At 33.5% G+C, this 21,697-nt stretch overlaps 1 protein-coding gene across 3 annotated transcripts; it reads right to left on the reverse strand.

Annotated features, from left to right (window-relative positions):
- Positions 1-794: 794 nt before the first annotated feature.
- On the reverse strand, positions 795-21,104 carry LOC111502304 (odorant receptor Or1). 3 transcript variants are annotated; one of them, XM_074181671.1, is made up of 7 exons: positions 21,004-21,104; positions 17,146-17,393; positions 13,578-14,116; positions 7,297-7,396; positions 4,991-5,092; positions 1,527-1,685; positions 796-1,342 (listed from the first exon to the last, which is right to left on the reverse strand). In XM_074181671.1, the coding sequence occupies exons 2-7, from the start codon at positions 17,254-17,256 to the stop codon at positions 1,286-1,288; spliced, it is 1,068 nt and encodes a 355-aa protein (XP_074037772.1). In that variant the 5' UTR covers positions 17,257-17,393; positions 21,004-21,104; the 3' UTR covers positions 796-1,285. The 3 variants fall into 3 exon arrangements, with proteins under 3 accessions (XP_074037773.1, XP_074037772.1, XP_074037774.1); XM_074181672.1 differs by lacking the exon at positions 1,527-1,685 and having other exon boundaries at positions 795-1,342; XM_074181673.1 differs by lacking the exon at positions 17,146-17,393 and having other exon boundaries at positions 21,004-21,086.
- Between the last annotated feature and the right edge of the window lie 593 nt (positions 21,105-21,697).

Genomic DNA, 21,697 nt, shown 5'->3' on the forward strand with positions numbered 1-21,697 from the left:
ATCATGCCTGAAGGAAATAACGCTGGCCGCCGCTGGTAGCCATAAATCAATTGTGACGTCAAGACCATGCCCAGCCCTGCCGACGTTTCGCGGCTGCTTGATGTTCCCGCCGTTTTGATGGAATTCTGCCGAATTCTCTATCAACGTCGAGATAATTCTTTCACCGTATATAAACTCGAACCACTCGCATATCGACATAGGCAAGTGAAGTCAAGTCTCGTGTATTTTGCGGTGCAGAGCGATCAAATAAGGCGGTAGACATTTGAATAATAGTTGAAGTTTGTGCATTTTGTTGTACTGATAGTGAAAAAAAGTTGAGTTTGATTATTGTTCAGTGTAGTCAATTATTACTCAACTCACGAGGAAAACGTAACAATACAGTCAAATAAATGGGGTGAAATTTGACGAATATTTGATGAATTTGAATTTCCATCAAGAACGGTGCCTGGAAAAATATTTGTCAAATTGAATCATCTTGTAAATATTTCATATACGTAGACATTTCAGTACTTTTATTTGTGAATAAAAATGAAATTCATTGAAACGGGCATATTAATTTTTCGGACAGAAAAGCTTTGGTTTTTTACTCATCTATCTTTTAAAAAAAATGTGGGAATCAAAGAAAGGAAGATTCCCTCACTTTTTTGTATGAAAATGGAGGGGTAGAAAGCTGAAACCTCTCTTTTTCAAAACAGAATACTTCAGAAAACATTCAATGAAGATTCGGAAGTATTCAAACAGTGGCTTCCGTCCAATTTTTTTAATGGTTTTCTGAATAAAATTGAATTTATTATTTTCAGTGGAAAATTAGCAGAATAATACATTATTATAAAAAGTAGGTAAATGAAATACATAACTGAAAAATATATTGATGGTTACGTCGATGATGAATTGAAATGATACACTCAGAAATGTCTCTCATTATATTTCAGGCATCCAGGCAGATCTGCATCAATACTTCGCTTTCCTGATGAGGAAGTGCAAAAAAGTACTGTGGTGTGAAATAATTATCCAATTTTACAACTCAGTATCGTTATACCAATCTTCGATTTAATGTGATGACTGGTTCAATACCTACGTACTGATAACTACTGGTGAATAATCAATTATTGGAATTTATCTATAGTTTTCCATTGCGAATATTTTTTTTTTTGGGAAAAGTAGCGAAATAAACCCCGATAATATCAGTGAAATTTGAAAATTTCAATTCTGTTTTCTACGTTAGTACTTTCAAATGATATTAATTGTAGTCTAGTTGACAATATGTGTTTTAGCAATAAATAGTTCATTCTTTTGTGATGGTTGCAAGGAGCGTATAAGATGAGAAAGATAGCCGCATCACCTGAAAAAAAAAACGTATTACTAACGTAACAATCAATAATCTGGAATATTCATTGAAAATATTTGGCTAACTTGTAATTTTCTCTGTTATCATATGGAACTATTACTCATCTTCAATAATCTATGAAATCACTTTGTTATTGGACTGAGTTTCATGTCTGAAAGTTTTATTCGTATCATATTACCGCTATAAATGTGGCGAAATTGAGAGGAAATACTTTGAAGGCAGTTAATTTCGCCGGAATCTGAGCCTTTCTCATGATTAAAATCATATCTTTTCTGGAATGTGCATAATCGAGATCGTACCAATTGCTGCTGAAGATATTATGCGTTAAACTACTCGACTGAAAAAGAAAATATTCTATGTAAATGATAATTCGACATAAAATAATACCATTGTAAATCAGTTTATCAAATTGTTCATTGAGAAAACACATCACACACATCAACTACTCTTGTTCCAATACAGTCTTCGGAAAATTTCATCACAAATGGAAAGTGTAAAGGTGACTCCCAAATACTCTCAATTCAAAAAGTTCACTGGAAAGTACCGTTTCGGAATTTGAATTTTTTATTCTATTCAGGAACATTTTTTTCATACAGTGATTCAGAGATGAAATTTGACTGAATATCGAGCAAAACAGAATCCCAAAAATATACATAATTCATTACCTGACTATTTATTGGAAATTATGACAAGGAATATGTAATAAACTAGGTTGCACTGTTTGGTGGGAACAATTTTGAAATTATCTGAATATTTTTTCTTTGTGCATGAACAATGTGCACTGATATTTTGATATGGCCGGAAGTATTCAATTTCTTCCTTATAATTTAAGTTGTAGGAGTCTCATTGCTTTTGTAACAGTCGTATATTGTTTTTCTCAATGATTTTATTGAATGAACATATAAAGGTTTTGGTAATCCTGAATCACATCGCGTCTTGCGTTCATAAGGTTTGTTTTTGACTATTTTACATACAGTTGAGGAAGAAATTTCGGTCAAATCTGATGTTGCTTGTAATAGTTTGTTTTCCTCGGAACCAATCTTGAGATGTAGATTCTTATATACCATGAAACAAACTCTATGTGTTTCTGTTTCAATATTCAAATGCATCCGAATCTTATTCAGTGGTATCTCTTTTTCGCATTGTTTCCATCTCTATTGGAATTACTACACTAGAAAAACTCTGCGTTGTTAACACATTCGTTATTACTATCAATACTTGTCCAAAGACGCCACATTCCAAAACAGATAACAAGAATTTCAAGTAATTATAACTGCACCAATATCAAATTTCAACACTCAAATCGCGATCAGTTCCTGAACTGAACACGATGGCGATAACCATCCCCGCATTCCTCGATTTCTATTCGTCACCGTTACATGACTTGAAATTTAGTTTTATGACTCTTCAGCTAATCATAAAACTCAGTTAATTAAAATCATCCAATACGAACCGCCAAGTCTACAGTCCACGTGGACTAGTTCGCTGCCGTTTCATTTCAATGTATTGTTTTTTTGACCTTTGAGAGTGCCGCTAACTTTTAATGTGCACAATATCGTTTACTTCTACTAAGTATATATGCGAATAAGCCACAAACCACAGCGGCCCTCAAAGCCAACATAACCCATGCCATCGGTCAAATTGGACGTTCCGAATGCTTTGCACCCAAAGAAGCCGTGGCGGATATTTCAACGATATTATATTCCTCACATAATGGCATCAATGCAATGACATGAAAATTTTCGATGATATCTCACACCCACACATTTTGTTTTATTCTAATTTGAAGACAGCAAGCGCTTAATGGCAGACGCTATAGATTATGATATACCATTCCTATTGAAAAATGATCCTCATGATATGAAAATTGAACCCTCAGAGTACTTGGCTCGTTTACTTTCATAATGTCACTCGAATCTTGTCGTGCAATTTATGTACGAGTATATGAAGCCTGTACATTTGTAAAAGAATAAAGTCTGTGAATCCCAACAAAAGTATGTTTTGCGTCTTGAACAGGATCATTAGAATGCTGGTAGATGAAGATGATAACTGAACGGTGATTTTTCGGTTCACATTCCTCTGATTTCTCTTATTTTCTGTGCCGGTTTCTATATACTAGGTGAATCAAATATAAACGAGTTTTTTTTTGGTAATTTATTTTTATTTTGAACGCAAAAAAGAATATATATTATTTTTCTACCTAATCTCCTGTTTTAGAAACACATTTTTCTCAGCAGATAGGCAGCTTTCCAATTCATTCCACGTAGAAAGATGCAGGTCGTGTCTGCAGCCAATTGCGCACGTAGGCTTCAACCTCAGCATCACTATCGAATCTTTGGCCTCCCAAAGCTTCTTTGACAGGGCCAAACACATAAAAGTCACAGGGTGATAGGTCTGGACTGTAAGGAGGGTGTTCCGATGTTTTACACCCCAGTTGCTCCAATTTTTCCCTTTTTTCCCTAGTCAAGGCTGCTGTATGGGGGCGAGTATTGTCATGAAGAAGAACCACTTTCCTGATCGATAGGTCTCGTCTTTTGCGACGATATGCAAGTCGGACCTCACTTAAAACGTCGCAGTAGTAGGCCGCATTGATTGTCTTGCGCTCTTGCAAACAATTAAGATACAGCAATCAACGCTGGTCAAAAAATAACGGTAGTCAAAACCTTGCCAGCCGACAAACGTGACTTGGCTTTCACTGGTCCAGGTTCTCCTTGTTTTCTCCACTCCATACTCGCTTGTTTAGACACTGGGGTGTAATGATGCACCCATGTTTCATCATAGGTGATAATGTGAGTGAGAAATTTGTCTCCTCGTTCCTGAAATTCTGCGAAAAGACGCCCATACACCTGAAGATGATGGAATTGCTGGTCAGCTATGAGAAGGCGAGGAACCTACCTGGCGCACACCTTACGGTACCCAGCTCCTCTCTGAGTATGGAGTAAGTTGTCTCATAACTTTTCCCGACCTCACTTGCAATTTCAGAAGTGGTACGACGTCTGTCATCTTCAATAAGCCGTCGAACACTGCTGATGTTGTTCGCTGTAATTTTGGTGCGAGGTCTGCGGTCATGACTCTCATTTTCAACACGATCACGACCCTACACGAAGTGTTTATGCCATGCAAACACTCTGCGGCGAGAAAATTGATTACAAAACGTTGCGTAATTGACGGATATACCTATTGTTCCGATATTGTCATGGTGGACACTAAGAGGGTCGAGGAGGCGAGCCCACGTGATTCCTCTACTCCTGAAAAACCTACCCAACAACAAACATAGCGGGAACGTTCTCCCTCCACTATTGTGCCTGAAGGTCGAAAAGTCTCGTTTATATTTGATTCCACGTATTTCTGTTTTTGACTATACTAGCTTCAAATTTGCAATGAATTCCATTTATAAAATCGGGTTATTCCATTTTGCTTACAATATTCTCAATATTATTGATGTCATTATCGATATCAACTACATTAGTATAAATCAAATTTCAGTCGAAAATTCAAAGGATTCTGGGAAATTTCATTTAATTGAGCTGATATTTTACAAACGGCAATTTCACATGTATTGAAATAAATTTCAGTTCAGGGAATAACATACAATTGGAGGTCACCTTAGCACACTTAAACTCATTGCTGCAATTTATTTACCTGATAAAGTTCATTCCCCACTCCACAGTAGATATATAGTTGTATTAGATGACCAATCAAATACGGGCCCATGATTGCTATTTGGGAACTACTAACATCGTCCTAAAATTGGAAAGGATAGTTTTATATAGTCTAATTTTGTATCAATTTTAGAAAATTCAGGGGTTAACATGCAATTCCATATCAATAAAGAACTATCAAATCAATTACTGAAATTGTTATAGTAGGTTGTTTTTCACTTGATCTTTGTTTCATCGTGAAGCAAAACCCCTGAAAAGTCAGTATTAATTTCCTCAATACATTTGGAACTATCGGTACTATCATGATAGTATCATATTTTGGGATTTAGAATTAGAACAATCACAAAATGTTGCTATATTGTGTGGATTGAAACCAACTCTAGAACTCTTTGAAAAGTGAATTTTAGTGGTGATGTGGTAAAGTAGATATTCAGGTCATTTTTTTGCTGATACCACTATTGCTATTTCTGGAACGGTGAGTCCTACGAGGTTGGATCAGAATTGATTTTTGGACAAGTGAGATAATAATATTCACAGATCGAAAAAATGTTAATTTTTTGAAATATTTCATGAAAAGTGTTTTTTGCGCTAACACCCCTAATTTGAATTATATTCAAAAAACTATATCTAGAAGTGGTTGAAAGATATTCTGTTCATTTCATGTTTGTCATGATCTGGTTGAACCCAATTTTTAATGCGACGTTTCGTGGCATTTAAAATCGTATTAAAAATAGTAATACGCACTTGCAAAATTGTTATGATATTTTTTAATCACCATAATTACAAATCCACTGATGTATTGAAACACATGTTATTAGGAGTGTTTCCTTTTCGAAATTCCACAAATTTCATAATGTCATTGAAATCCAAATGGAATTTTCTCATCGAGAATGTCTTAAAAATTTGATCACAGGATATTTTACCGACATATTCCTTTTGAAAAAATGAGTATATCAACAGGATTCAATCAATGGAAATAATGCATTGAGAAGTATTAGAAAATCATTGATGATATTCAGTAAAAACGTGGGAGTTTTGAAATGAATGTGCTGTGATACATCAATGACTTTTTGATCGTAATGACACCCAACATTTATAACGAAATATAGCGGCCGGTATTCAAAAAATATATTTCGATGAAGGATTTTAATGAACGAAGCGTCGTATCAAAAAATGGGTTAACTAGATAATGACGAATATAGAATGCTAGAGCGAAAAACATAAACATGACATATTCAATTTTCAGAAAATATCTCAAAAATTGCTGATGATTGTTTTGGTCTGACAACATCATTATGAAGCATTCTCAAAATGACAACTATTCATTTACTTCAATTATTTCGTAGCACCCACCAGTTACCAACAATATTGATTCTGAATTATTAGTTTTGGAAATGATTTGCCTACGTCAAATCTTGTTTTTTTTTAACAAGCGTGATTACTATGATAAAGTAGAAGATCATATTCTCATACAAACACTGAAGTACAATATTGTCATTCATTATATTATATTATATTATATTATATTATATTATATTATATTATATTATATTATATTATATTATATTATATTATATTATATTATATTATATTATATTATATTATATTATATTATATTATATTATATTATATTATATTATATTATATTATATTATATTATATTATATTATATTATATTATATTATATTATATTATATTATATTATATTATATTATATTATATTATATTATATTATATTATATTATATTATATTACCTATATTATATTATATCATATCATATTGAATTATATGAAAGGAAAGCTTCGACTAGAACATTCAGAATGTTCTCTTCGAGAAATTATGCAGGAAATGATAATTTTCCTATGTGACCTCAATATCTTCAGAAGAAGATTTGAATATATATTTTTGTGGATGGTTTCTCCAATCTTAATATTTTGCATCAAATTCACTCTATTGAATATTTATTTATTCATGATATTATTTCAGCAATTTTCACAAATAGATTTTTCACCTAATTACCGATTATTTTTTTGATGGGTTCGTATGTGATTTCCTTTGATAGATTTAAAGAAGCCGACAAGGTGTCCCCTTTCACAGGCACAGTCATTGTTTGGAGTTAATCGGGAATTATTATTTGTCAGATATGAAGGAATATCTTAGATATTATGATTTATGAAACGGGTCTAGGATAAACAATTTATTTATGAAATTGCTCAAGTATCATCATGGATCAATATATTCATAATTTGAATATTTATTTGTGATACTAAAAAACGCAATAGTACCTTCGTCGCTATGAAACCTGATACACAAGTCGCCAGTACACTACTACACAACTGTAGAAAAGCTACTACATTGAATATCTCTTCTACGACTACAGTTGTCCTGAAAAATAACATGTGTGAGATCAGAGATTACTTGGCATCAGTGAAAAACATTCAGTTGTGATTGTCACCTATAAAAGGAACTTTGCCCATTCCATAGAATGGGATGTAATGCAGTCTTTGAGAGTCAAAAATAATATCAATTTATTTTTCATAAAGTATGGAATTTCTGTCACGAAACAAGTATGCAAGTATCATGGAAATTTCTCTTAAATTTTGTGAAAATGGGAAAAAATAGGTCAATGAAGTACTTAGTTATTGAATCTGGTTGAAATACATTACAAACATACACAAACAATATAACGGAAAATGTGGGAACCTTTCAAAGATTGAAAGAAAGGAAACATTTAGAAGAATAATCTCCCCTGGAACTCATCCATTATCAATTTGAAAAAATATAACTATAATCTTTCCGTTTTTTATATAGTTGTGTCAATGTGAACAAATATCATTGAAAACGTAAACACACCATTCATATATTCACGAATTGAAACCTCTGAGGTGAAATCAAACTAATGCAAATTAGAGTACTCTCTCGACGCGCGTTACACTAACCAAGTCGGCATCACCAGGAAATGAATAAAACTAATTCCGTTCGACTGAGTTAGAGCTGCTATATACGTCTGAACTATTTTTTCCTTAACCCATTTAAAACCACTACCAATATTTTCAGAAAAATTCCAATTTTTTGACATATACATATTTAATCATATATACTAAAACATCTCTGGGGTTTGAACAAAAAAAAAATTAAAAACTAAACAATACTTTTTTGAGTTGCGTAAACGCAACATTGGTAACAAATGCATAAACAATTTCAAAATATTATTCATGATATTTCTTGAAACAGTTCGAATGTAGTGGAATTCTACATTTATTGCACATGAAAACCGTTGTGCTTTTACATAACCTGCATCGTCTTCTCCAGTTCTCTGAATTTTTTTCTATTCTATGACCAACTTTATCGAGTCTGACAGAAGATGGTTTGTCACTATATACAGCCGGTGAAGTTTCCAAGCATTCACCACAGAAGAATCTAACATGTTTATAAACAATGGCCACCACCATTTTTCCCACGAATATTGATTCGATAGTTTGAGATTACATTATTATGTAAATCAACGCCTCCCATATATTTGTTATATCTGGCAATCATGTTAGGTTGGAGAATCAAAGTTTCGCGTTTCTCCTTTCGATTGTACCTTTTCACAGATACAAGAGGCTGCACAGATTCACAATTGGTTGCTACTGTTACCACGGAATTATCATTCCAACGTACTATGCAAATTTCATTCACGTGATCGTAACGGGAATCCATACTACCACGCAGTTTTTTTCCTATAGTTTTATTGTTCTCTAATGGGCATTTCAGAATCCTGTTCTCGCGTACAGTTCCAGTTGCAAAATATCCTTCATTTTTCAAGTGAACTAGTAGCTTATAACTTGTGAAAAAGTTGTCGAAATAAATCTTATGAGCTGATCTAGTTTTTAGCACTTTCAATAGATCAATAACAACCTCTTCACCAAGACCAAATTCTTTTCTGACTTTTTGAGGATTTCTCCCACCATAAGGTATGAATTGGTATAAATATCCATAACTAGAAGTTAGGCACCACATTTTGAAACCAAAACGTACCGGTTTTCCCTTCAGGAACATTTTTGCCGAATGACGACCAAAATAGGGTACCATTTGTTCATCAATCGACAGATGATGTCTGAAAACACCATATTTCAAGTAATTCGCATTCAAAATATCAACTAGTGGTCGAACTTTGGCGAATTTGTCTTCCTTATCCAGCTGATTGTTGTCGGCAAGGTGAATATCTCGCTTTATATCAAGAAATCTGTTTCGAGACATTGCATCTTTCACAAATGGAACTCTTTTATCTTCATCAGAAGACCAGTAGAGTTGTGATTGTGGAAGAGTGTGATATCCACTCAAAATCAATATTCCAAAAAATATCTCTAAGTCACCCTGTTCTAACTCAAAATTGGGACGGTTATGATCTCTGGAATATTTGATGGAATCATTTATTATCAACTGCATCACTTCCCCATCAAACATTTGCTTGAAGAAATCTAGTACTGATTTTCCATGAAGTTTCTCAACCATAGATTTTACGTCCCTTTCCTCATTTGAAGTAGCATCAATATCGTAGTCGACAGGTGTTTTACACCAAATTATATCTTCCATCCTTGTCGCTTTTTTTGGTGGAGGCAAGGCTGCCTCATGTGGCATATTTTCTTCAAATTCGCCATCGTTAGCCACATGCATTATTTCAAACGTTCCTGCTAAATCTACAGGCAAATTTTCTAGTTTACCTGTCACATCCTCGTTGATATTCTCCTCATCCGTAAGATTATCGACCTCGGGTGGTATATAACAAATATCAATATCATTTTCCTCGTTCAGGTCCAGATCCTCAACAATTGCTTCTAATTCTCGAAGAGTCAATGGTCTCTTCCAGTCGTTATTGTTCATTCTACTCTGAAAGAATTATGAATATTCGAAATACGCACATTGGGCAACAAGAAATACTCACATACTCACTATTACTCTGCAGTCCTCAAGATGACGATATTCTAATGCACGATAACCTTCTCAACATTCCTATAGCACTGCGCATATGAGAATAAAATGGCCCTACCTAGTACCTACGCAACGGAAGAACAGTGAAATCGTCCAGACGTGAAACTACAAGTTCCGACAGGAAAATTGACGACTTCCACAACTACTACACTGTTCGTACCAATGTTGCGTTTTCGCAACCATATATTTAAACAACTTGAAAAAATGTTCCACAATAATTTTATTCTCATTCGGCAAATGAGTATTATTTTAGGAAGTTTATTTCGTATGAATATTTTGATAAATGATGAAAAAAAAGTCAATCGATGATTTTATAATGACTTTTTATTATTATCGAATTTTTTGGTGGAAAATTATCAAGGAATGGTTATCGTCATACAAAATTTCAAATATTTTTCAGTACCAAAAAAATTAATTTCAGTATATTTAGATATTTCACTATTCGATACCAATGAAAGTTAATGAAAAAATCGATTTTGTCTATTGAGAAAAAAATTATATTTTTGATGTTGCGTTATCGCAACCATGGCAGTAAATGGGTTAACTTTTTCAGATTTATCAAATAATCAATACAGGAAATAAAAATCCACTAGAACCAACAAAAAACCGTAAGAAACTCGATCAGGAAATTGTGTACGATATACAGATGATGAGATAGGGGATATTATTTCAGTCAGATCGTATCGCTGCGCCTGAAGAACAATAAATAAAGAACTCGCGTTCCTTGGGGCTTTAGCACGTAGTATTTCTATACGTTCTTGACCGAGGAATCGTCGTACCTCAATTAACAGTTAAAGCCGACGTGGAAGGCATCGGATACGTAGTGTCCCATATTGGCCTCTTTGCCGTCATGCAACACAACTGCGAATAGCTTGTAATGCTTCTCTTTTGGAGAATGTGTTTTCGATGAAACCAGTATCGAATCAATTTTCAAGTCGAATTCAAATTCCAAAGACTCGATAATCTTCTTGCAACCACCGTGGCTATAATTGAAAAACTTCAAATTCAATATAAGAATGAGGGGAGGTTCGCAGAGTATTACTAGCTCCCACGCTTCATGCTGGTCATTAGTTTTCGGCGAAATCATTCCCTCTAATCTGTTTTCGAAGACGAATACCTCAGTGATTCATTGATCATCTTCACTTTCCCAATGTTGAGAGGCTTGTTTTTAGTTGTCGGTTATCGGTGTACTGGCAAAGTTGGTTCTTAAAAAAATAAAAGCTATGTAAATATAGCTTTTATTTTTTTAACCTCCCACTCATTACTTAAATCATTGCCCGTAGCAGAATGATAAGAAGGTTCTCCCTCTTCAATGTAACATTCAAATCCAACATTTCATCATTCAGACTGTTCACAAGAAAACTAAGAAATTCTTTCGCAACTTGCTGTCTGTCTTCCCTCAATTCAGAGTATCCCCATGCTATACAACATTTTTCAAATTCACGTCGTGCCAAATAGGGTGGCCGTTTTGATGATAACTGCCTGGTTGTTTTTGTAATTTTCACCCTCTCTCACGTCTTTCGTCCTAATGTTGGAATGCGAGTAGTCGAACTGCCTCACAAAACGAAACATTCCAACTATTGTAAATCATTCCCTAGAGAAAGTAACAGAAAAAGCTTTTTTTCAATAGGTAGGCTCAGCAAATTGAATCTGGTCTGAAAAGCTGGTCACATTGACCTAGAAGGTAACAAGGTTCCTGATTCTCTGGCAAGGAAGGGTGGTAAAAGCAGTTTAATCCGATCAGAAGCTAACATTGGAATCATCTCAGACCACACCAACAATTATCAGACTGAAGCAGACATTTCGATAATGATGCTTTTTTGTAGATCTTACGAACGCCAATTCAGACTCAATTTATCAAAAGAGAAATATAGATGAAAAAACTTTTTTACTCAATTCGATTATCCTAAAAAGTTTCGATTCCCATGCAACTCTTAGAACTGTTCGAATTTCGAAAGAAAGAACTCCATGGTTGACAGCAAACTTGTAGTTCATGATGAAACTGCGGGATAGAGCATTTACCAGATTCAAAAAAGCGAGCTCCCCTCCCACTGGGATCATCACAAGCAAATGAGAAACCTCACAAACCGCACAACTGAGTTGGAAAAGAAGGCCTACCTGGAGTTCCGCCTCAAAAGTCATAGAAATGAATTTTGGAAGGATTTAGCTTACTTGGACATACAATAAAAATCCAATAAAATCATCCCTGAACAGCTCTCTAATGCCAATGATCTCAATACCTTCTTTTGTGATAGCTCTTCACTTATCTCGAATCCAGGTAATGATATCATATCATTTTTTCCTACCAACTATTCCTTTGATGATCACAGTTTTGCTTGCGGAGAATGAGGTGTATAAAACACTTTTCTCAATAAAATCCAATGCGGTTAGTGGTTGGTGCCGATAATATCAGCATCAAAATGTTATTGCGTTGTTTTCCTTTTATCATTCCCCATGTCACACATATATTCAATATATGCATCCAACAATCAGCATATTTCTCATTATGGAAAAAATCTTAAAATATTTCGTTGCCAAAAACCGCAAATTTCCAGAGTATCAATGACCTTCGCCCAATTAGCATCCTCTGTGCAATCTCAATAACGCTAGAAAAATTCATGAACCTCAGATTATTCAAAAGCTTTCAACACGATTAGCCATCAGCTTTTACTGGTTTTGTTAAAATATCTCAGATTTTCACCCAACGCAGTTGAACTCATGGAAAACTATCCTAGTGATCGCTCCCAATCTGTTATATTAAATAAAATCAAATCAGATTTTCTTGCTACTCGGAATGGTGTCCCACGGGGGTCCATCCTAGGCCCACTTTTGTTTGTAATATATACCTCTCAATCCCCTCATTGCCTTCGTTACAAAAACATACATAGTTACGTTGATGATACGGAGATATACATGCATTTCGAGGAAACTTCTGTAGATGATAGTTGCTGAAAATTATTATAGATTTGAAAAGTCTGACTGAATTTTCGAAAATATATTATCTTTCTGTGAATGTCAACAAACCGTTTGTCATGCTTTTCGGGAGGTCAGCAACTAAAAAAAAGGCCACTATCGATAATGTGTCGTTACCAATAAAAGGAGAACATGGCAATAAAAAAAACCTTGGTTTGCTGCTAAATCCGTTGCTAAGATTTATATCACATGTCTCACTGATCTTGAAACCTCAAAACAATCTACACATGAAGCCTGCTTATCTCTACAAACTCAGGTTTCGGACCGACGTTCAAGCACCTAATATTCCAAATATGTGATGGAATACTTTTTGGAAATCTATAACGTACTTGAGAGAGTACTTCATTGTGAGCTTTTCACTAGACAGTTCACAAAAACCGCAACAAGTGTTTCGCTATCCAATAACTTTTTCAGGCGTGTCTCTTTTCAAATACGATTTTTCCTGAACCATAAGAAAAAAATTCCAAATTCCAAAAGCACTGTGAAAACGATTCCAAGGGCTTTGCAAACATGACCCAATCCATTCTAATGAAACGTTCCCAACAATTTAGGAGATGTAAAGTTTCGTGTATTGAACAAATAAACACTGACTGACAAATCATCAATCCCCTCATCTTACCGAGTCAGCAGTTGATGGTGTTCAATGCACAACCTCAAGAATTTTCTGTCCTGACCAAATCCTAATAGTCTTCTACCATCCAACTTGCGGATTTTATTATACAGAGGTACCATATTTTCAGTTCCCACTTGCTCGTAAGTCTTTCCCAGTAAAATATACTGGTTGGTAAGTCCTGCACATATGCCCATAAATAAAAAATCGAAACCGCACACGCTCATGTCAATCAGGTAATGTGTTCCAATTTGCAGAATGTATATTATCTGGTAAATAGGTGTGGCATGGAAATCGAATGGAAATAGCGTCTTGTATGGTAATTCTCTGTTCTTGCTGAATATTGGAGATGTGATACTCGCCAAGGAGAATAAAAAACCAGTGGTTAGCAGAAATAACATCATCCATAGTCTTGTGATGTACCCTGACTTGAAGGCTTCTTTTGTTCCTTCTGCCAGATCGTGCGGCCAGAATTTTTTCCACATGGAATTCAAAACAAATCTGATTCTTTTCGAATGTTTATGTAGAGCTGTAACTTTGTATGCTGCCTGGAAAAAAATAACTCTTTTGAAATCAGATATTTCTGAGCAATTTTATTCATTTGCTAATAATTATTTGAATCCTGCATAAGAATATGAAGATTTTGCAAATCAATATGAAGCAAACAAGGATCGATCAGATTCTTGTTAAAAATGATAATTTTCAGAATACGCAGTATCGGAAGTACGACATTAGGTTCGATTGTTATTTATTCATTCCGAAACAAATAGGCAGAGCCTATTAATATGTTTCATAGTAAGTAGCCACAAGTACAATTTTTAATTGAAAAATGAAAAAAAAAATTCACATAAAAAAGAAAAAATAAGAATATCAGATTACAAAAATGAGACTAATTCTGAAAATAATGTCAATACCAAAAACCTAGTGAACTGATATGGATGTAGGGAAATATAGGGATACGTTCACACTCATCAGCAGAATCAGGAATTGATAACCGCTTTTAGGCAAGATTAGAGTTTTTAATATGATACCTCTAAGATACCTAACCTAAAGTTCTTTTTGTATTCATTATAAATTGGAAAAACTCTGTCAATAGGGGATTTATGTTGATTGACATGAAAATTAATTTGTCGCAGACGAATACCTGGCAGCGAAACATAAAAGCATATTTGATTGGTGAGAAAAATGCTATCTACATGGCCATTCAAAATTTTTCCTAAGAAATTCCTATGTGAAATTTTTCTATGATTGGTCCACACTACATAAAATCTAGCGAAATTCCGTAATTTTCAATGATTCCTTCAGCTCTCGAAAATGAAAAAAAAAGTATTACTCAATTTTTTCGTACCACATAGAATTTGAATTTTCACCCATTTTCAGTCGGTAATACATTGACATATGATGAATAGAATATAACTATCATGTATTTTTTGTTTTCTCAAACATTTTTATAATTTCGATATGAACCAACATTTTCTATTGTAGAGAATATTGCTGTATCCTCCCCTGAAAAAATTGAATCTGGCCACCGCTGGTTATCTTCAATCGATTATGATTTGGCCAAGGCCTACTTGCGCTTCGCTTCGATACATTTTCAGAGACTTCTCTATCAGCTTCCAGAGATTTCCATTACGAAATAAACACTGCCAACATGCAGATCAAGGAAGTTCAGTTGAGAGTGCGTTACAAAATGATCTAATAAGATGATAGACATTTGCGTATCAGTCTGAAGTTTCAGTCAAAATGTTTGTGTTTGAGTATAATTGTAACTTAACAATATTTATATGATTTCAATCTCGAAATCTATAGATTTGACTCCAGTGGATTTCCAGTGGATTTCCAATTCGTCTGAATAAAAACTATTTGGTACTCTATTTTGGTACTATATTTTATACAGTGAACTGTATGAAATATTTTTAAACAAGTTGTTGTCAAATCCATTCTTTTGTTTTTTTAAATCAGACTCAGATCATGACACACCATTATTCTTGCCGAAATTCGGCTGTGAAATTCAAAATCAAAGTTAAAACTCTTTTGATATTCGAGTAGATGATTGGAAATAGAAAAAGTTCTATCATATGTATTGAAGGAGTGAATTTCGGAAAATTTATGCTTGCATATAAGCAATTTAAAAAAAAATAGTTCATATCCCATAAACGGTCAGAGATAGGTAGAGGACAAAGTTCTGGTTAGCTGAATTCAAAAATTGAATAATACACAGGGTGTTCCATTTGAAAAAAAATAGTTATGGTCGTTTATTACAGATACAAATTGAGACGTATTTTTCAGACACTGTATAAAATAAGATTTAAATTTCGTTCCGAAATAACAACCACCATACCTTACCTCAAAGTTGCCAGAATTTGAGTTCGACGTATAGGTTCATTCATGCGATATTGAATATTAAAAATACCATGTTTTCGCCAAAAAAAATTGCAGAATAAAAAATATTTTGAAAACGGTGAGAGATAGGTATAGAACATAATCAACAAAAGTAATTTAGATTTCGTTGCAGAATTCAAAAATGATAAAATATATAGGGTGTTCCATTTGAAATTTCCAAGTTGTTGTCTATTACATGGTGATGTGGCAACAATGCGGTGATGAAAATATTTTCAAACGATAGATCACAGACATCTACATTGGTAATCAAAATTTTAAACTCTCAACTTTTTTTGTTCTCATGTTACCTACAGTTTTTATTTCAAAACCATTCAATTGAAATATTTCACAGTTTCCTCTGAATTATCTAGGGAAAAATATCTTATTGATAATTTTTTAATTTCTTTGATCATCTGAATCATACTAATTATAATAAATAGAAATCATGTATTCTATCTAGTGATTTTTCTTCTTGCTGTACTTCTTTTAAATAAATCGGCATTTCTTTCTTTTCGAACTTATATTCATAATATCTTGCATTCGAATCCAAACTTTTCAATAACTGGAATCACAGCATATGTATAATTCAAAATGATATTAGATTATACTTTCATCAAACTCATGGAGGTATAATGATATTGTTAATGTATATCTATCCGTATGGATTTTATTATTCTTCTGAAAGAAAAACACATTTTTCATTGGTTCTAGATAGTGGAAATCGTTTTCCATTTTGATATCAGAAAATTAAGTTCATTTTCTCTAATTCAACTCATATTCTCAACTCCATTTCGTATTTCTCCATCATAATTGACTGGAACCTACACAAGTCTTATTTCTATTCAACTGCGACATTTGTTAAAATAAACTGATATGATTTTATAATGGTTTTTTATTGATTATAAATCAATTTTGAAATAAATATATGAAATCTACAAATTCATAATATAATTGTAAATATTACTATCATAAATGGATATGTCCTCAATGTAGAATTAAACGATCTTTTTTTCCTAACATATTCTGAAAATCATGGAGCGGGCCTTTCATAGTATTCTCACTTTTGAATATTCAAAGTTCAATTGGAAAATCTTTCAGTTGAGAAATAAAATTGTACGTCATCATACCCTTTTTATAAAGTGTAGAAAACAAAAAGTACGAAAATAGAGTTATTTTTGTCCGATGGTAATATTACCTGAAAAATAGGTGACATAGATGATAAAACGACCAAGATCTCATTATAATCATGAAATTTCTGTATGAGATACAAAAGTAGACCAGTCTGAACGAATAAACAAATCATCATGGTTATCCAATAAATTATTTTCTTTTCTCTGGAATTGTTTGATTCAGGTCAGATGAATATCGACCTCAAGACCAGTTTTGGCAATGCCATTAACAGAAGTGAATAATCATCAGATCCAATTGAATTCTTGAAGAAACCTGAAAGAGAACAGATTTTTCATCAAGTAAAACTCATTGACTACCTGCTGTACTTTAGTAGTGAAGATGTACATGAGTGTGTTGATAATATGAATGTAGTCTTGAAAGAGTGTATAGATATTGCTCTGCAAATCTGCTGAAGGTGAACGTAAATAAAACAAAATGGAGGTTGTTAGGGATACTTAAAAATCATAATAATGAAAACCTACTTCTATGGTTGGATAATAGTGATATAGAAGAGGTAAACAAATTTGTCTACTTGGGTATAATTATTTGCACATTTGAATTATTGTTCAGCAGAACGGAAGTGTACTCTTACAAAACAAGTTATCTCAATGTTTCGATAAAATTCATTATCATTTTCAAGGAAAAGTGTTAGAGAGGATGGCCGTGTCGAAAAGAATGTTACATTCAAACGATTGAAACATGTCAATACACTACATTAAAAGAGGTTGACTCCTTACTAATATTAGGAAGAGTATTGAATTAATTTACTGAAAATCGTTATTTGTTTGAAATTATGGATTACTGCTAAAAACCCTAGGGTTGAACACCACATCGCCATATTGGAAGTGAGTGCATCTTCCAGGATAGAGAGATGTATAAATATGTAACTTCCTTGAATCCTATATGAAACCAGGGTTCTTCTCTTTGGATGATTTTGTCTTCTTCCATTTGGTTTAGTAATGATCAGCTGGACATTTTTTTCACTATACAAATTATATCCGAAAATTTTTGCTGACGATGATTTGAATGGTTCGCTTTTCACGAGGTGGCTACACATGATAAATCTATAATAATATCACGAAGTAAAATACTGGAGCCTCCAATATTCGATGGTAAGTCATTATAAGTCATGATGGGAGAGAAAGAAAATGACGTAGAGTGAGTATTTTCATAAGGGTGTAAGTACTTTGCTTCATTTCATGATTTCCAGCTAGCTACTATGCTGCCTTGTCTCTTCTATCAGTAGTCTACGATATTTTGGTGAGGAAACAGGTGTATCTGCCTTCTATCGCTGATGCCCAAATCAGGCCCCAACCGAAAAATAGTCACAACACTTTCAACACGATAGTGCTAGAGCCTGAAAACTCTACAGAAAGAGACTATAGGCTCAAGAAACTGGGGGAACATTACTCTATATTTTAGATTCTCGTATCGAAGACAGTTGAAATGAAATGAGATATGCTATAAATCGGTTTATGAATTATGTGTTTTTGAAAAACATTCATTTTGGGACATTATTTTCATTCTTTAAATATTAAGTGATACATTTTGCAGTGTGTACACATATCATATAAGACCAACCTCTGTAAGCTGATAAAATTACGCGAAACATTGTAAAGTTTTTGTCTGACGACTGAAATGATCAGTTTCATTATGAGTTTGAAAATTCCCAAATTTTGTAATTATACTTTCGCATGTTGCTCCTAGTTTTTCGCTGGACTGATAAAATTAAAAAAACTCACCACTGAAATTCATCGCGGAAAGTTCTGGCTATTTCCATGTACCAACTACCAAGTTGACAGTGTCATACAGAACTATTCATTTCGAATAATTCACAGGAAATTGTGTTATATTCCAGTTCATGTAAAATTCATATACATAACTCGAAGAGTTGTGACAACTTTTCAGCATACATCTTGAAAACACTTAGTGTATTGATCTTCCATATTGCATCATTAATATTCACGTTATTATATACAGCTTATACATATTCGAAAGGAGCTGAGAATTTCTTACTTCACGCAAAGACCGACATATTTTGTAATATGAAAGAAACTGGAAATTTTTTCGTCTTTCATTGGTTTTTCGATGACAACTTTGACCATAATGACAAGAATTTAATAATATTAGGATTAGGGTTAAACCTATGTGGTTTGGTAGATAAAATCATTACACATAATTTGTTGGGTTTTGTCGTGGTCTCCTTTGGTTATAATCTCCAAACGTTTCAACGGCAACTGCGGCAGTCAACTGAAACCTAGTTTCCATTTAAAACGGAAGAAATATTACTAGAACATAGAAAACATGTTCAGATGGAACAAAAAAGTTTTTTAATGATTTTCAGGGTACTGAATCTAACTCCTACCAAATCTTAACCAGATATATGCAATAGAGAAATCAAGAGTCTGGAAACTGAAAATATAGAGGACTGAAATCCCAGGGGCTTCATTTTGGTGAATTTGTTTTCGTCGAGGCCTAAATCCTATGACGTTCAAAATTTCACTACCAAAATGGCGCCCCAAAAGTTATTTTTAAAGAGTGTTTTTGCACCTAATTGCGAATTTTTTAAATATCAATTTCCCTTTAACAATCTCCTGCAGAAGCCGAAGTAGTTTTTCTGAAATTCGCCAATCCTTCATTTATGAATATGACACAAAATTTGTCATCAATTCGAGCATTCATTTTTTGAAGATAATAATGACGTTGTTATCAATAAGTTTTCCAATAGAAGTCCTCATAAAGTTTCCAGAAAAGTGGAGTAACATAAGTGAAGCCATAAGCAAAGTTCTGATCATGGAAATATTGTTATGAAATAAAAATATTATATTCTAAACTATGATTGAGGGGGTGCAATCGATTTTACTGACAATTAGCTGACCTATATAATACATAATTCCGTATCAACATAGTTATTCTGAATAGTTACACAGGAAGCTGTGTGCGAAGTTCCAGAAAAAAAATTTGGTAATTTAATGTGGTAAAATTCACCTTCTTACGCCCGAAGGATGCTTTACCACCCAGTCAAAACCGCACTAGTAATTTTGCTACGTGATTCAAAAATGATACGAATATTGATTCAGCGATGAAGTTTTTTTCTTCGAGTTCATCCTATAGGTTGAATGACAAAAATGACTTTTCAGTCTTGTAGTGCATTAGTTTTTCCATAAAGAAGTAACTTTTTCGACACTTCTCTCAATTTTTTGGTTGGTTCCAGGGTTTTGTCATGATCTTCTTTGGTTATAATCTACAAACGTTTCAACTACATCTGCGGCAGTCATCTTCAATGGCGTGATCGAAGTACTCTTCTTGACATTTCAATAAATACGTCAAGAAGATTACTTCGGCCATGCTACTGAAGATGACTGTCACATTTGCAGTTGAAACGAGATTATAACCAAAGAAGACTACGGTAAACCAACCAAACCAAAACATTGACGCTAGCCGTGAAAGTCTAAATTCCTATATTCCCACAATAATTTGAATTAATTTCGAATTTTAGGCAGTCTGGTATTACATCCACTATAACTGATTACTGGTATAATCAATATCATATAGTCCGTCTATTATATCTGTAACAACTGATTCATTTTCCAGAAAATGAACAAGAAAAACAAATCATTGTAACTTGTAATGAATTCAAATGAATTCACAATATGTTGTTGGGAATTCGGTCAAAATGTTGAAGCAAATCAATTTCTAAATTGTCGACGTTTCGAAACTTTATTGTTTCATCTTCAGGGCTCTGAAGTTTAAGAACAAGACATACATATTAAAATGAAAATTCACAAAGCACTTCTGTTAAAAACAAAATAAATTATGTACTATAACAATCGTTAAAAAATAATAAACACTTTACAAAAAAACAACGTTGATGAGTACTTACATTTAGGGCGGCTTTTCGGGTTGAAGGGTGAAGTGAATAATTTCGACATAAAATATAAATACGTACACAGGTTCCTGAAAGACGTTGACACAGACACGAAGGGATTAACAATCTGAACTGTCTGTAAATCGTTCTTTATAATTCAAAAAAACCCATGAAATGAATGAGAATTGTGTTTGGAAAAAGCAGTCGGTTAATGATTCCAAAGTTAGTTATTGTTAGATTTTTTCTATTAGATTGAAATATGAGGTGTGTAAGTTTTCAATATCCGACCTTTTGTTAACGCATTTTGTTCCATGTTTTGTTATTTCAACCATTTTGTTCAGGAGTCTTTTTTTAGTATCGTCTGTTGTCCTATAATACTGACTGACTCAAAATCAAAAGTATGAAGGGACGATTTGCAATCTTCTGCAAGGCTAGTAGGATTCTTCATTGTTTTTAGTGGGTTGTGTATATTTTCACAATCCCTGCTATGTTCACTAATTCTTTGTTTGAGATACCTGCCTGTTTACCCTATATATATTTTCTCACATTCAGCACATGGTATTTTATAGACAATATTGGATTGTTTGAATTATAAAGAACGATTTACAGACAGTTCAGATTGTTAATCCCTTCGTGTCTCTGTCAACGTCTTTCAGGAACCTGTGTACGTATTTATATTTTATGTCGAAATTATTCACTTCACCCTTCA

The sequence above is a fragment of the Leptinotarsa decemlineata genome, unplaced genomic scaffold (assembly GCF_025532065.1).
Source record: "Leptinotarsa decemlineata unplaced genomic scaffold, Ldec_3_MD MMD2_tig00026314_RagTag_RagTag, whole genome shotgun sequence".
In the NCBI taxonomy this organism is placed as follows: Eukaryota; Metazoa; Arthropoda; class Insecta; order Coleoptera; family Chrysomelidae; genus Leptinotarsa; species Leptinotarsa decemlineata.